The sequence below is a fragment of the Archocentrus centrarchus genome, chromosome 6 (genome assembly GCF_007364275.1).
Source record: "Archocentrus centrarchus isolate MPI-CPG fArcCen1 chromosome 6, fArcCen1, whole genome shotgun sequence".
NCBI classification, from domain to species: domain Eukaryota; kingdom Metazoa; phylum Chordata; class Actinopteri; order Cichliformes; family Cichlidae; genus Archocentrus; species Archocentrus centrarchus.
The window spans coordinates 22,375,111-22,392,037 of record NC_044351.1 but is presented as its reverse complement, the minus strand read 5'-3'; the positions used below and the strand labels follow the sequence as shown (position 1 = coordinate 22,392,037).

General features: G+C 39.4%; 1 protein-coding gene across 2 annotated transcripts in view; it reads right to left on the bottom strand.

Moving 5' to 3' along the window:
- Positions 1-441: 441 nt before the first annotated feature.
- sema3e (sema domain, immunoglobulin domain (Ig), short basic domain, secreted, (semaphorin) 3E) overlaps positions 442-16,927 on the bottom strand; it is a 20,847-nt gene continuing 4,361 nt past the window's right edge. Inside the window, exons 2-17 of one of the 2 annotated variants that reach the window (XM_030730908.1) lie at positions 11,433-11,593; positions 9,603-9,662; positions 9,202-9,321; positions 7,468-7,561; positions 7,084-7,200; positions 6,212-6,354; positions 6,003-6,117; positions 5,453-5,522; positions 5,230-5,374; positions 4,684-4,909; positions 4,343-4,434; positions 3,920-3,961; positions 3,515-3,681; positions 3,088-3,155; positions 2,659-2,792; positions 442-2,368 (exon numbers count right to left, since the gene is read on the bottom strand). In XM_030730908.1, the coding sequence (XP_030586768.1) occupies positions 1,868-2,368; positions 2,659-2,792; positions 3,088-3,155; positions 3,515-3,681; positions 3,920-3,961; positions 4,343-4,434; positions 4,684-4,909; positions 5,230-5,374; positions 5,453-5,522; positions 6,003-6,117; positions 6,212-6,354; positions 7,084-7,200; positions 7,468-7,561; positions 9,202-9,321; positions 9,603-9,662; positions 11,433-11,593 (2,255 nt within the window). In that variant the 3' untranslated portion in view covers positions 442-1,867. Of the gene's footprint in view, positions 2,369-2,658; positions 2,793-3,087; positions 3,159-3,514; positions 3,682-3,919; positions 3,962-4,342; positions 4,435-4,683; positions 4,910-5,229; positions 5,375-5,452; positions 5,523-6,002; positions 6,118-6,211; positions 6,355-7,083; positions 7,201-7,467; positions 7,562-9,201; positions 9,322-9,602; positions 9,663-11,432; positions 11,594-16,927 lie in introns of both variants that reach the window. The other variant, XM_030730907.1, reaches the window with a different exon arrangement.

The window sequence follows — 16,927 nt, the reverse complement described above, 5'->3', positions numbered from 1 at the left end:
TTTTTCACACACTGCTTCTACATGTTGGCTTAGTTTTTGTTAAATAATGACACAGAGTATTATTTCATGTGTTGTTGTTCAACTGAAGTTGTATTCATTTACCTAATTTTAAGACCTGCTGAGGACCAGATGATTTTTGTGATGTCTTGATGTGTTAAACTGAAATGAAAGATGACGTACTTTCTTTTTCTTATACACCATGATTGTATTGACAAGCAGATAATCAATGCAGTACAATACAGTCAAATCCTGGTGTCATAATCTCAATTTTTTTGATGCTGATACTAATATAGTAGTTTTAAATAATAGTTTTTATTTCTGTTTTAATCCTATGACTACTGCATAAGCCGCCTCTCTGTGTGTTTATGTGCATTGTTGCACATGCTCGGAGCATACTTTGCTATTATTGATTGCTTAACCACAGAGGTGACACCAAGGAAGGATGGTCCATCTTTTTTTAATGACAGGAATTTATAAGGGGTATAGCAAACACAACATCTTATTCTGAGTTTTAGATGAAGAATACTCAAGGAGAATGATAAGTAACCATAAAGCCTGACATAGAACAACTGGACGTTTTTATCATATACCACACAGATGAAAACAACAAAGAAAAAAAAAAAAAGAAATAAATAATGAACATGAAGAAAACTACATGGTCCTCCAGAATGATTACCACAACAACTACAGTGTACTTCACTGCAACATTTTTTTTCTTCAGATGGAAAGTTGGTGTTGGTGTTGTTGCTTGTAACCTACAATATCATTGCTGAGAAATAAAAAGGGATTATAGGGATAACACGGCACTAAACGAAGGAAAAGAGAAATAGAAAGATAGAAAAGGGAGGTGAACAGATCAGCGAGCAGAGAAGGATACCTTTTTGTAATACAGTTACAGTAAAACAGTAAACAGTTATAGTAATGCACATAAGGACCACCCTGAACTTTAGATAAATACAGCATACAATATACACAATACTGTTGGTACATTTGATCACAATAGTAGATGTAAAGGTAGACACATAGTAACAATGATATCCACTACTAAGATCACTTTTCATTTAATGTAACAAGTTTTAGAAGTGATTAGACAGCAATTATTTTCATCAAGGGTGCAATTGTAATAGAAACATGCCTCAAATATCCATAACAGCGGCATTATAATTACAACACATCTTGCACTGTGGCTGTTGTAACCACACATCCCAAAGCCATGGCTGCAGTCCACTCAAGCCAACAGTATCATAATGCTCAAATCATTTTTCAGTGTACAAAAACAACATAATCTCCAGTTAATGACATCTAAACAGCTACACTACTGAAAGAAAAAACAAAGAAAATAAATTACCATGGTACCAAATAAAGTACAACGGCAGGTGGCTTGAATATTGTTGTTCCCTCTCAGGGTACTGTAGTTGCTGTAAAAATTTTACCACTGAATGAGAGGTAAAGCAGTCTCTGTGTGTGATTTGATTGACAGTTGGGATGGGTTGAGCCGGGTCAGTCCAAGGGAACTGTTATTATCCTGTCTCTTCAGATCCGAGGCAACATCGCTGTTGTCCGTTTGCTTCTAGGTCATCTTCTCTGCACTGACACTTAAGTTTGTAATGTTTCTCTGCACCAAAAATAATTTTATACCACAAGGGGAAACAACACAGTCCAATTATTGAGTAATAAATGTAGCTACAATGTAGCGAGACAGCCTGCTACTGTCCTTTTTTTGTTTGTCTGTTTTTGTTTGTATTTCTTGTACTGCTTTTGTTGAAAGCAAATTGAAACGCTTTTACATGGTGCAAACATTGAATGAGTCTGACCTTTAGACTGTGTGTAAGTGTGCGTATGTATGTGCAGTCAGTCTCTGTTCTCCTCAGGTGTCCAAGGTGTGTCTAGGAGCTCTGTGGGAGTTCTCCACTCCCTTCCCTTTCACTCTCTTCTCACCAGCTACAGGAACATACTTCCTTTTAGTCTTTTTACGTTTCTTATCAGAGCACCACACTCTCTCACAGTACTCTTCCACTTTTTGAGCATCCCCGTAGCCAATCAGCTGGAGGAATTCCTTGTACCACAGCCTGGATTGGGAGCCTGATACTGAGGATGGCACCAGAGATTTGGGGCTGATGCTGGGGCCTGGTGGAGGACCCATGGAGGAGTGACACAGAGCTGCTGCTTTTGCCTCCGCTCCATCATTAGCCATGTGGATTGCAGACTCCACCCTTTCCCCTCTGAGCACATGTAGAGTGATACGTAATAATGTGTGCACATATCCATGTTCCACTGTCTGGCAAACATACACACCAGCATCTGAGCTTCTTACACGTAAGAACAGCAGCCCATGTGAGGTCACGACAACTCGATCATCACCTCGAACCTACGTGAAGGAAGAAATGGAACAACTTTTAGAGATTTAGGGAATGTTAATATTTCAATAATACACCTAACTCAGTGACTTCAGTTTTTAAGGTTTTATGGTATATAACCTTTCTGAGTTTCTCTACACCACAAGGTATGAACATTTAAATCTGTAACAATTTTGAAAATTGCCAGTTGAGCACAATCTACAGTATGAACCTCGTCTAGGTAAATGTAAATACTTGTTTATCACAATAATATACATAATACACGCATCTTCAGAGTATTTTAAACATGCATCCGACATACCTCGTGCTTCTCCTCTCCTTTCTGGAAGAACCAAAGGACCTTGGCTTGAAGTGATCGAGGGACACATTCCAGTAATGTGCTATTGCTCTCCACGCTGTACACCAGCCGCTCCTTAGCTCTCTGCCATTCTTCATCTACACTCCAATACACACACACATCATAAAACATAGTGAGGCAAGAAATATGACATTGAGGTGCTTTGACCTTTCATTAGTTGGTGAATGCACCGTGGATTGTTCTTTTGCTATAGTTCAGATGCTCCGACCTCTAATGGCACATGAAGAGTTAATTTTTTTTAAAAACAATTTTGCATACTATCATGTATACAGTATTTGTCTGACAACATTTTTAATATTCTAGTAAATACAGACAAGTGGCCATGCACACCCACACAAACATGCACATCCCACAGTCCTTTTATACACTAACCATCAATTTGCAGCCCATTGCACAGCTGGACAGCGTTGCCATGGCGCACATCCTGCCGCCTGAATCGTCTGCTAAAAAGTGAGAGAGGGGGGTAAATTTGAGCATGTGATGAATGCACAAGCAGTGGGTGAAAAGAAAGTCAGAAAGAAAGTGAGACTGGCAAAAAGAGAGAGGGAAAGGTAGAAAGAGAAAGGGGATGATGGAGTGCATACTGATTGGCATTACATAACATCTGGCTGGCATGTCTCTCGGTGTCTGTGTTAATGACTTGGGAAACCAGCTTCACAGCATTGTGACTTTCAGTGCAAGATCCTGCAGCGGAAAGGGGGTCTGCTATTAAAGGTGTGAACAGCTGCTATCTCTTACAGACATCTGTGGGAAAAAGAAAACGAGGCCTGTATTGACAGGTCTATGCATATGCTGTTACCTCTTGGGGTAGACTCCAGCAGGGTAATATCTGGAGCAGGTGACACCATCCCAGGCACAGTAGGGGTCTCTAGCCAGGCAGCAGTCAGCACATTCTGAACCATAGAGGTCACACTGATGCAGTCTGATCTGAGCCACACCCACTTCTGACCCAACATATAGCTGTTGCTGTGGATCCAAAGATGTGGACCATTAGAATGAATTTGCAGGCTAATTATAATCAGATTTTGCATATCCATTCTGTCTTTTCCTCATGCAACTGGCTGATTTAACAACACACTGGCAATCGTGCAAATCATTTCAATACATTGTTGTGCATAGTGTCCCAATATTATCATCTTGTGGCTAAACAGGAGAAGTGCAGGAATTAAAAACCACAAAACAATTATTGTGATTATTCTCTTACCCTTTTAGGTGATATTATGATCTCTCTTACTGGTGTTTTTACCTGCAAAAAAGGAAACATTTTACTGTTTTTTAAGAATAAAGCTGAATCAGTGGTTCATCATATGCTATAAAAAAAAAACAAAAAAAACCCACAAAGTTCTTTGTAGCTGGAAGCCTCCTGTCATGCTTCTTACCATCCCAAATCAGGGCATAACTAAAACAGCAACCACTTCTTACTGAGTAATTTTCAGGTGTAACTGATCTTAGTACAGTAGAGCTGTACTTTTTATCATGAAGATCTGTCAGCTGTCTGCTTGACAGGCCTTCTGATGATGCAAATCAGCAAATCTTTACCCTCTCATGGTGTAACTGTAGCAAATGAATTACAATGTGAACATATTATAATGCAAAATTCACTTGGGGACAAAGTCTACCATGGTACCTTGAATACTTCCAGCTCTTCCAGCAGCACCTCCTCCATAGTATCTGCGTCTTTGTTGTAGATGGTGATAAATTTCAACACTACTGAGTCATCTAACAGAAGGAGGCATAAATATTACACTGTTGCCAACAGAAAAGTTATCCATGAAATGCTGAGAAAATATAGTTTTAAAACTTTAACATGTGCAATGTAACAACTTTATATTTGTGTTTTACTGGTACATATATTTTTAAGATATGCCTTTCACCCATCAAATTTCTGTTTTTGTGGTCAAATATTCAGATTATCTAATGTCTATCATATACAGTCCTACTGAATTAAGTACAATACAGTGTCTAGACCTGTGCCAATGTAAAGAACGTGGTAGTGTCCATCTTGGGCTTGGACTCTGTCAACTGCAATCTGGGTCAGCTTTCTCCTGCCTGGCTCTGTCTGTAGTAGGACAGGTCTGTGATGCTGCGGAAGGACTGGCTGATACATCACTGGGTGAGAACGCAAAAACCGCAGGACCTCATCAGGGAACTCCTTCGAACTGGAGAAGCCACCACCGTTCACTTTACTGGCACACTGTGGAGTAAACAATAGAGAAGAGGACGGGACAAAGATAAGCAAAGACTAATAATCGCATTAGCACTGCATAAGTTGATGAAACGGAAAGCACGGCATGCATGAGTCATCCTCAAACTGCCCTGGCATGACCTGCTGAGGTAGCTACAACAGTGCTGACATTCACTGTCACGGCTCCACATTCTTTCAACACTGTGTCTTTAAAGTTCATCTGCTCTGGACACAGAGTGGATGGAATGGAGAGTGCCCTGAATAAGCAATGCTGAGAAAAGTGATAATCAAATAACATAAACATGATTTATTTAGAATTTAAGCCTCACAGATCCAGGTCGAGGATAGGGGACTCTGTCCTCATAAGGTGTCCAATGATGCTCAGGTCTCTCTCTGAAGGCGAAAGGCCCATTAAAGGCTGCTCTGATGTCATCCATGTGATAGACACACACTGCATAACCTTTAAACACCACACTACAAAGAGAAGTTTTATCAGTGAATTTGATAAATAGCAAAACTTTTTAATGAAATGTTGACACCTTTCCCTCTCACCTTGTTGTGCTAAAGAGGCAAAAGATTTCTGGGTTTTTCTCATCCTTGTTGTTGAGCACAAACACATCCTCTGAAACACCAAATGCATAATTTAGTCTACTTATTTCAAAGCACAGATGAAGCTGACATTTTTGTTTTTTTAGGGGAATGTCTTCATAACTCAGACATGATAAACATGATAAACAGACCCTGTCCTATATTAGTCTGTTATCATTGTCATTTATTGTCAAAGTTTGGGCTTGAATTAGAATTTGTTTTCATGCAGATTGTTAGACATGTCTTTGACACCTTCATCAAAAGACTTTTTCATTCATTATCTTGATTTTTTCACCTATTTTCTGTAAATAGGATGGCTTGTGCATCAAAGGCAGTGGTAATAGGTGAGAGAATTATTTTTTTTTAATGTCTCTTACTACATCTGCAAATCCTTGACACATAATGTGACAAACATAAGAGTGTTATAGATGTGGCTGTGTGGGTTATCAAAACAAAAACAACCACATTTAAGCAGTCATTAGATAATATGGCTTGCGAAGCTTTGTTTCTTTACCAAGCTCATCAAAATGTGTATCAATGCCATTTGGTCCAGCCACAGAGCAGATCAGGCGAGTTTTCAGGAAGGAGGTCCATCTATTCACGAGCATCCTCTGTCCTCCTTGGTCATTCTGAGAGATGAAGGCAGATATGGATTTTGAATGCATAGTCAGCACAAACATTTTGGCTGGATTATGTCAGGAAAGCTTTCTACAGTATTCTCACCGCACAGACTCGTCCAACACGAGAGTAGACAGCCTTGGTCACACCTTCCGTATCCATCTCTCGCTCAGTGAAGAAGAAGTAAACTTTATCATCACCTCTGTCATCGTTGTCAGGTATAACTGCTGACCCAACAAATTTGGGATCTATAGGAAGAAGAATTAGTGAAGCATAAAAATACATACATACATACATACAAAAAACATATATTAACACATTTCTGTGAATGTATGGTTTATTGATAATAAATACAAGTTTGAAGGCAATGAAATCCTCAAATAAAGAAGAAGAAGAAAGAAGAAGAAGAAGAAACATCCTTTATTGTCCCACAGAGGGGAAATTTGGGAAAAGCCAGTACCGAGTACAACAGTTACACTTATCAACCACATTAAAACCATTGTCTAGTTGTAACAATGACATGACAATTTAACTCAGTGCACCTCTCCAACATACATAGTCCGTAAAAATACAACAAAGAGCCCATGCTTCTAAACTCTGCAGGTCCAACTGAGCTTGAGTATGCGTGGCAGCTGCCGGCACAAGTTGGATCAAAAGGCCACACTGCACAAATCTACTGGACCCAATGCATTTGCTGCAAACGGTCATGTGCCAGAGACCACACACTGAGGCGTCTGGTTTTGATGTTGTTGCTAATTAGTGTATATTGCCTTTTATTATGTAATGCAACTTTTGGCCATCTTATTTAACATGATTATCAGCCTCGAAGCTAGGTTTAGGAAGAAACACGTGCCAAATAATTATTGTCACACTCCACATGAGTAGGAGGTCAGTTTCTTGACTGTCACACTGTTTGGACATAGTTTTCTTTTGTATTTATAAGGACATGGGATTACAGTCCTGTAATGTACACCAACCATTTAGCTGCCGCCTGTCATTTCTTTCTGTGCGTGTGAAGGTCTGGTTGTTAAGTCGACACAAAGCACCATCGTTCTCCCAGTAGTCGGTGTAGAGGCCAATATAAAGCTCTCCTCCTAATGTTCACATGGACACAAAATAATATCAGTGCATTTTTTATGAAAAAAAGAAAAAGCATTTTCTTTGAATGTGATTAAAACTAAATTAAGAAAATGAATTTAAGAAAATTAAAATAAAATAAAATAAACCACAAGATGGCAGTGTTAACTGGCCAGAGGACATTTACATGCTATGCCATGGAACTAAAATGAAAACATACATGGCTATCTTACAACTGAGCTTTAAACTTATTGGTGTTGAGTGATAGGTTGAGCAGTTCTTACCGGATAGTGTAGACGTGCAGGGACTGTTAGGGTCATATGGAGTACGTCCTCTGCCACTTGTAACACTCTCTTCTTCAAGAGCGAACAGCCTGTCCTGAGGAAAACACACAAACACACTGATATATGTGTACTTATTTTCACAGACATTCACAAAACAGTGCACACATTGAACAGCTACTCTTCTGCAAAGCCTCTGAGAGCACCCAGACAAATCCAATGAGCTGATGTGTGGAGCAAGTAATAGAAAAGAAGTAGAGAGAGGAAGGATCGGAAAGTGATGGATTAGAATGAGGGGGGGGGGGGGGGGGGGGGGAGAGATAGATGAGAAAACAAGTGATTGATGACCTAATGAAGGACTTCAGTCTGGATGGGTATAACCAGCAATGCTCTACTCTTATTTCATAATGAGTTCACCACTTTTACTGTTCTGATGATGCTGCCCTGCACAGCAAGCAGCTGAAACATGCACACGCAAACAAACCCACACATACTTACAAACAGACATGAACTCCCTATAGAACTACAGCTCATATGTTGTGGGCCACCACAGTGATTTTAATGGTCAATGGCAGTCCAGGGGAGATGTCATATACTGCAATGATTTATGAGCAGCCACAGAACCCTGCTGTGTGGTGACTACCGCCCTACGCATGACTGTAACAGAAGCCAATTCTGAGCTTAAAGTCATTCATCATGTGAAGTGACCTATCAAAAACAAATGGAAAATGGCAAAAACATATCTAATCAATATTACTTCCAAGCTGTACTCTGATGAATTAATATTCAGTTTATCAGTCATTGGATGGCACAATCAGTTACAACAGCATATGTTATTGTAGGTTTTATTAATAAGATCAGATTTATCGGTAACGGAAGGCTGAATACTATGTCACATAGCACACATAAGATTTGTGGGGGGCAATTTGTCATATAGGTTTTCTGTACTTACATAAATCAGCCATATCTGATCCAGTTTTGTGCTCAGCTATGAGCATTCCAATGACCTGAGTAAGGACTGAGTGTGGTTCCTGTTTGGAAGCTATGCCTGGCCTGGTTGACCTGTTGGACAAGTGTCGGAATGCAGGGTGGAAAACTTTATTCCCTCTGCTCACTAAATTTATAAGCAGACACGGATGCACGTGGACACACACAAACCCACAAAGCCTTGCTATTCAAACCAAAACCTTGACATCTACAGGAGCATGTGCAGTGTTTAATGGTACAGCAGACTCATGGCTAGAACATTATCAGAACAGTGTGGAGAAGGTTCTGGCTATGTTAATATCCACCATAAGGGGTAGGATCAGAGAAGAGTAGAAAAACTTCAGAAACCTGGGATTAGCTGTTTGGTTTGCTGCCAAAACCAAACAACATAATTATTTATAAATATTTTAAATGAATAATTACAAACATATAACAGACCAAAAAAAATCACAATTCTGTTTGACTTTGAAGTTCTGATTAAAACAGGCACCCTTTCTGCTTTTAAGATTAGGCTAACACCTTTCCTTTTGATCAAGTTTATATTTAGGGAGTTAAAAGGGAGTTTTTCCTTCCCACTGTCACCATGTGCCTGCTCATAGGGGGTTGTTTACCTTACAATATACCTTACAATATAAAACACCCTGAGGTGACTGCTGTTGTGATTTGACACTATGTAAATAAAATTGGAAAAAGAAAAACAAGAAAGAGAAATAAATGTTTTAAACGTTTGGTTCTTTCTTCTGGACTCACCTGCCATGTGTGCCCCACTCTGACCATGGCACAGATGGGGTTGAAGGCTCCTGTTCCACAGGCTAACAAATGGGTCTGATTGTACTGCTGTAAGACCTTTATGTAGTTTGCACATTCTGGCTGTTTGAAAAGATACAAGGATAAAGGTGATGTGGATAGGGTGAGTGAGGAGTTGTTCATTTATACTGGGACCAAACAGTGAAAAACTTGCAAAGGGTAATATGCCAGGCGGGTTATTGCATGATCAATATTATTGATACTCTATGTTCAGGTTGATAAGCATGTACATCTCAGGTCGATACATATTCAACTAGCCATTTGTACTTACCATTAATAGAGGGCCTCAGCAAAATTAACAAATCCCAGCAAAGAACAGTCATAATTTATTGCATAAGCCTTACCTTTTCCCTCCCTTTCATCAGACATTCCTCCACCTGAAATTCTGTACTGGCCCACTGGATCTGAAACACAGCACAGGTGGCCCACCCATATTTACAGTTCTTTAACTATATGAATTAATTGTTATAATTGTCATGGTCAATAATCTGTCTCTTCCTATCTTCTGTTAATGCTTGATCTATCTGTGTGTTGTCCTTTTCTCCGTGTCTCTGATTTATTCCCTTTTCTCATTTCACAGTTTGCACATCCTCAATTTGTTTCCTCGCCCTCTACCCTCGTCTTAGTCCCTCCCAGGTGAGATAGGAGCAAAGGTGGCAGAAGAAGAAGATAAATAAATAAAGACAAATTGGGAGAGAAGGGTCGAAGTGGCACGCATGCTTTAAAGTCATCATTTTAAAGCACTTGCAATTAAACACAGCATGTGGTACAGCTGTCCATTGTTTTGTAATACTGTAGCCCTCTGCTGTATTTTATGATTTCGGTTAGGTGAGCATAACAGTTTCCATGACAACTTACATATTTACTTTAAATTCACATCATAGAGAAATGAAATAAAAATGTATAGATGTCATAAATGTCTTTTTTTTTAAATTATTATTACACCCATAAATAACAAAGGGTAGAGAGTTTTGATTGCACAGCTGATCGTGTATTTTAGCTAATGACGCCCTTTCTGCTTTCACCATGATTTGTATATTCAATGTCAAGCCTCGTTTATACATTATGGGGAAAGGGATACACCTGTTTATCACCATACTTGCTCATAGCTCCTCCAGCAAGAGTGAAACCAGGTCTTTGTTGTTACCTAATAAGCTTTTCTCATCTCCTTTGTTGTCCAGCCTCCTGTCTGAGACTGAAATCAATCTCAGCACACTATGTTGAAAGATGTCTCAATTCCTAAAATGCATCTGGAGGACAGAGGAGAGAGAAGCACTGCCAGGAGGAATAAAAAAAAAGGTGCATCCCTTGCAGAAAGGATGCACCTGTGTGCCATGCCCCTGCTTTTGGACCAAGGTGGGAGGGGAAGTCTTCAAACAACTATTCCTTTATATTTATATGTTGTTTCAGTATTTCAGTACTGTTTATCTGTGTGTAATTAAATAAAATAAAGTCCCATTGTGGCATGTTGTGATTTTAATTAAAAAACAGCAGTCGTTAAGCTATGACAAAACAATTTATTATAGCCTAAGTGGTGCAGCTGTGCCAAACATCACATTTAATTGACATACTTTAAAAAGAGGCTCTGAAGCAAAGATGTCTCATTATGTTAAATGCCTGTTGCTTCACTTCCTCTCTCTTTGTGTCTCTTCTTTGTCTCCTCTGCTTGCATCTCTGGTGGGAGGAACTAAGAAATGAGGAGAGGAGTTGAGGATGTACAAACTGAGACATGAGAAAGGGGGGATGTGTCAGTTGATTTTACATCCTGTCTTATTCTTATCTCTGCCTCTGTGATTCTCTGATTGTTTCCACATGTTCCCAATTAGCCTTTGGCCTTGTCTTGGTTTTATCGGTTTCCTGGTTTGTCTTTTCACCTTCCCTAATTTCTCCCACTCTACTCCTGTCTCTGTGGACAAGCGTTTATTTCCAAGTTTTAATTCATTTATCTGTTTTTGTCTCCAAACCCTACAGCACCTTCAGCAAGTTACATTAAAGTTCCTCTTTATTTGTTTCCTCATGCCACATTTAGCTCATCATTTTGAACTACTCATGACCCATACAGATACATGTACAGCCACTTTGGCTCATCTGTAGCTTTGGCTAGTCTGTAGCCTCATGGGTCTAAGAGTTCAAATGTCTCGATTCCTGACAGGAAGTTGAGAAACCAGGCTCACCTCTGCATGGTGTGTGTTAACCCGGTCCAGGCTAAGAGAGAGCAGAGCATTCTTGGCACCAATATAAAGCCTCTCGTGGCCCTCATCCAGCAGCATGGTCTGGGGTTGAAGTGACACTCCATGTCCTTGGAACACCCAGGTCCTGTTCAGCTGCCAAAGCTCTGTATAGACAATACAAAAAGTGCAATAAATGGATAATAATAATAATAATAATAATATCACATACATATAGATACGCTTTACATGTATGTAGCTTTTTGACTATAGTGAAACTCAATTTTAGCCATACACATATATCCTCAAGAGATTTCTAACAGCTCTGTGCATAAATCCCAACAGCTCAAGTGGGCAACATCTGTTTGTGATTCACAGCTACCCCATGAGAATATCAGACAGCAAAGGTTATCATTCCATCTACTCTCTCCCTTCCATGTCACACCTATGTCTCAGCTCAACAATGGTCGTCATCCCTAAATGTGAAATAAATGACGAATAAATGATTTCTGAGACGATGGCTACTATCTCTGAAAATAAAAATGAAATGCACCGGGAGCAATGTTTTGAATAAGGGCCATTTGAGTTACTCTAGCCTATGGTTTCTTTTACTGAGAGGAAGCAGTTTTATCAGACAGGAAACCGAAGCAGCTTCTTATCAGCCATTAGCTTAGATGAGCTGCCACTCCCTGTCAGTCTTACTTTAGGTGATGTGAAATCCTATTTTAAAAAGGAGGCAGTGGACCATCACATACATGTCATTTTATATAAACACAAATGCACCAGCAAACACAGTTTGCATCACAAATACCACCCATGCTCATGCACACCTAGTGAGATTGAACTTGGCAGGCTGCCCCGCCATACCTGCTGTCTGTAATCATGAAAGACTGAGGGTGAAGGATTTAAACTAAGTCCCAGACTTCCAGAGGCGTGCACTTCCTCTGGGCTCCACTGGCCTGAAAAAACCCTTCATTAACACATGATTGGTTGGACTAGGTGCACTCATAAAGGAAGAAAGGGGATCTGGTGTGTGTTAACAGTGCTTTTGAGACCTTAGGTCAACTCAAGCAGACAAAGCTAGAATTTGTGAAAAAAAGATATTTATTTGTGTTATTTTCATGCAAACGGTTGTTCATCTTTACACTGTACATCAAACTCCTTTTGAACAAAGAAAAAAAACATAATCTCATAGTTAAAACCATAGTTGAGCATAATATTGCAGTCTTTGGAGTGCTTCAAAACAATGCCGAGGTGTCTTTACGTGCTCGGGCTGCAGGGGGTAATTGTACGATTTGTTTTTCTAGGCGCTGTATATTTTTAGTGATACCCGATCTCCAAGATAGGAGGAGAGAGTGTTTATCCTATTTTGTAGATCACTCATAGCAACAGTACTCCATTCCGTGGAAAGTTTTATTTGTTTAAAATAGGATTAGGTATCCACAGAGGAATGGGCGATTGTGTATATTTTGTTGCTATTAAGATTTCTACGTTGGAGACAAGTGACAGTTTGTTTGAATAGAATTAAATCTTTGGTGGTTAGGTGGCAGAGACAGAGTGGCAGTGCTGTTCTGCCAAAGCTCAGACATGCTTCCTGTAATTATCTAATCCACACACACACACACACACACACACACACACACACACACACACACACACACACACACACACACACACACACACACACACACACACTTAGAGTTCTTTCAATTTTGCTGTCCCTCACACACAGGTTTCTTTATCTCCTTGTTGCCTCAGAATTAAGCTGAACTTGTATAAAGAACAATCCTCTGACACTGGCTTTCAATCAGCTCCTTCTTCCCTTTTTTCTGCTTGTGAAGTCAGATTGCAGCTACTCATTTAGATGACTGACTTACAGGGCAATTTAAAGTGATAGAATAAACAGTGTGTAAGTCAAACCCATTTTTCTGTCTCGTTTTCACTTGTCTTTGTCAATAAAGATGAGTTACAGCTGATTTATATGGACACATGCACATAACACGGCCCTAAGATAGACCTGTAGGAGTTCTCTCGCTCGCTCTCTCTCTCTCTCTCTCTCTCTCTCTCTCTCTCACACAGACACACACACACACACACACACACACATGCATGCACACACGCACATTTAATTATGTAGATTTGTTTATATGTGATTATTTACATCTTTGTTTAATTTTAGATGTATGGTGTTAAACTCTTCTGAACTGGAATGTCTCTAAGCAACGTTCATTTGAAGAACAAAAGAAAGAAAGAAATGCAAAAAGTGACAAAAACCTGCAATCACATGTAAAAAATGTTGATTATCATAATTAGATGACATTGCAAAAATACAATTAGTGGATCTCCTGAGTACACAGACACAGAGGGATCATTTAGAGCAGTTGTTTAAAGGTTTCTCCTCTGTCATTATAAGTGCATGCCACTCCACTGGCTCAATAAGGGAATGGGGGGATTTCCACAATTCTCCATACTTCTTTCTCTCTCTCACCATCTGCAGCCAGTGAGAGCTCCTTGGCCAGCAGCTAAGCAGTTGGAAGGAGGAAGAGGGTGTTTCTCCGTCAGCAACTTTGCCAAAGAGACACATGGCCCTACTGTGATCCCACTTCAAATGACAGCCACAAAGAAAATGGACTCCCACAAGACACACGCTTTCATCAGCTGTCTGAGGAGTGCTGAGAGATGTTTAAGGAGATTTGGTGAGGTGAAATCAAAATAAACCTTGTGATCTCCTCTTTATCCATGTATGGAAATACTGTTTTGCTGCACTAGGGAATACAATATGTGAATGTGTATGTGTGTGTCTCTGACTGTGCAGCAGTACTTTAGTAGCACTTCATCAACAGCCATAAAAGACCAAGGTACAGTAAGTGCACACAGGAGCTCTTGGAAGAAAAAAAAAAAGAAGAAGAAATTCCCCTGGAAACTTAAAAACACAAATTAAATTTTCTATCATTATTTGGTATATTGCCAAGAACTGAGCACACATTTAAAACCTGGGGTAGACAGTCTCATATTTCAAGCAAAATAAGCGTATGTATGTTACTCTAAGTAATGGGACTGGTGCAGGAACAGAAACAAAGAGAATTATTGGAGTGAGCTGGAGTTAAATGGTACAAAAATGAGAAGGGAGTCTGTTCTCTTGAAAGCCTGGGTGAGACTAGGGGGCAGAAGAACTGGGGTGTTATGCCATTATCAGTATACAGCCTTGTGTTCCTATATCCCCTTGGGTGAGGGGGAATGATGTCACAGAGCAAATTAAACCCACATGGTGTGTCCGCAGAGGGTGAGACAGAGTGTGCTTCTCTGTAATAACAACAGAGTGTAAGTATGTTTCTTTTTTGATGTTATAAATTAAGACAATACCTGAAAACCACATCAAAGAATTTAGGCATCCACATACACTACATACATACTCCATCTCTTTATAAGGTTTCTGAATAAATCACTGTGCTGTCTTTGACTGACATTTAATTAAAACCTGTCCCCATCTGTTACTGCTTCAGCCATACATAAAGTTTGTGGCCTCTGAGCCAGTATGAATTACTTATTGGCTAACTTAGTGTATATAACTGCTGTATGTTAAAGCACCAGAATATAGAACCTGCACAGCAAATACAGTGCACAAGTCTTGAGACAGCATTCAATTTTTAACATTTTACTAGGAAAATGTGAAATAGGTGCAGTGAATTATTGAAACATTTTCAAACTTACATAGAAAAACAGCACGTAAGGCAAAAGCAGAGTTTGTACAATTCTATCGAGCTTGAAAGTTCATATTGGTATGACCGTCTTTATCCTTCAACACCGCCTGAACCCTCTTACATTTTCTTTAAGTTGTCTTCAGGAATATTTCTCCAGGCTTCTTGAAGGATATCCAAAGCTCTTATTTGGATGTTGGCTGCCTGCTAACTATTAAGATGGTCCCACACTGATTCAATAAAGAGTGTTCTAAAGTGTGTTTTTCTATCCAGGTATGCTTTTACTGCGTTGTGTTTGGGATCATTGTCATGCTGAAAAATGAAGCCATTGACAATCAGACACTTTCCAGATGGCATTGCATGGTGGATCAAAAGCTTACATTAATTTCCTGCATTCGTAATTCCAATTTTGACAAAGTCCCCAACACCACTGGCTGAATCGCAGCCCCAAACAATGACAGAGCCTCCACTGTGTTTTACAGATATGTGTAGAGTTCTTCACTTCTTTTGTCATCCACTTGTCTAGTTTCCTCAGATTTTTAGGCAAACAGTGAACACCACACTGAGATAATGTAGGCCAGGTTTTCCACAAATCGGATTTTGGAAAATCCCTTTTTTAGTGTAAAATACTATTTTATGTGCGTCCAACTTTATTTTTGTCATGTAAGCAGCTGAGGACATCAAAAACACTTTGATCAATATCTTGTGAAACCACCTATCAGAGTTCTTCTCTCACTTTATTATTTGTCCCCAAAGGCTAGCACAGTGAAATAAGGAAGATCCGTCCTGTTATTTAATCTCTTTGAGGCACCAATCCACAATAAATCTTATCCACTTAGAATCTTGTATCTTAAAGCATTCACTTTTGCCATTCCCACCCCCACAATATCATTGCAGTTTAGTCTCTACAGACTCAAACGATTTTTGTCCCATTTTCTCTTCGCTGTTACAAACTTAACTCATCTAGTCTCCATGCTCCCTTCGCTGCAAAAAGGTCAGAAAGGATATTAAAGTTTCGCCAGCTGCCTTCTCCTCTGGACATCTCATTAGTGAACCAGAGAACACATACATAACACAATGGGTGTAAAAAAAAAAAAAAAGAAAAGAAAAGAAAAAGATGCTGAGATGCAAATGAGAATTTGAGAAAGGTGAATGTGTGTGTGTGTGTGTTACCCAAAAAGTGTGATTTATGCCATCATTCCCTCCATTTTCTAGTTGTTTGATTTAAGGTTTACAGTATGACTGCTCTATGGCCACGATCCAGTGTGGTAAATGTTAATTATAGGCCTCTTCACACATGGAGGGAAGAAACATAATGGAACTCCTCACTTACATATAAGTAAAAAAAAAACAAGACGTGAAAATCCCCGTTTCATTTGAGGCAGACGCAGCTGGAGTCATCCTGGTGATTTCCACCTTAACCCCAGCTGAAAGTCACTGGCATCTTTGTCATTTCAAGGTTGTAAAATACACAGAAAGAGCTTTTTCTTGTCTGAAGTGGCAGCTCTAAAATTATAGTTTCAAAAGATATAATTGCTACCTGTGTTCACAGATGCATGCACCTCAGCTGCCTCTGCTCAAATCACAGTTTTGCAGTTTCTGCTGAAGAAAGGCAATGCTCAACACAAGCTTTTGCCTTTCTCAACCAGTGTATTTACTTATCTATACCTCTACTGTAACTCATATTTTAAAAAGATTGTCTGGATTACACATATAGACGTAATATATGATAAAATTCAGCTCAAAAGTTATTTAACTTTCTTTCTCTTAAAATTTCCACAAATAAATGTGATGTAATAAAGA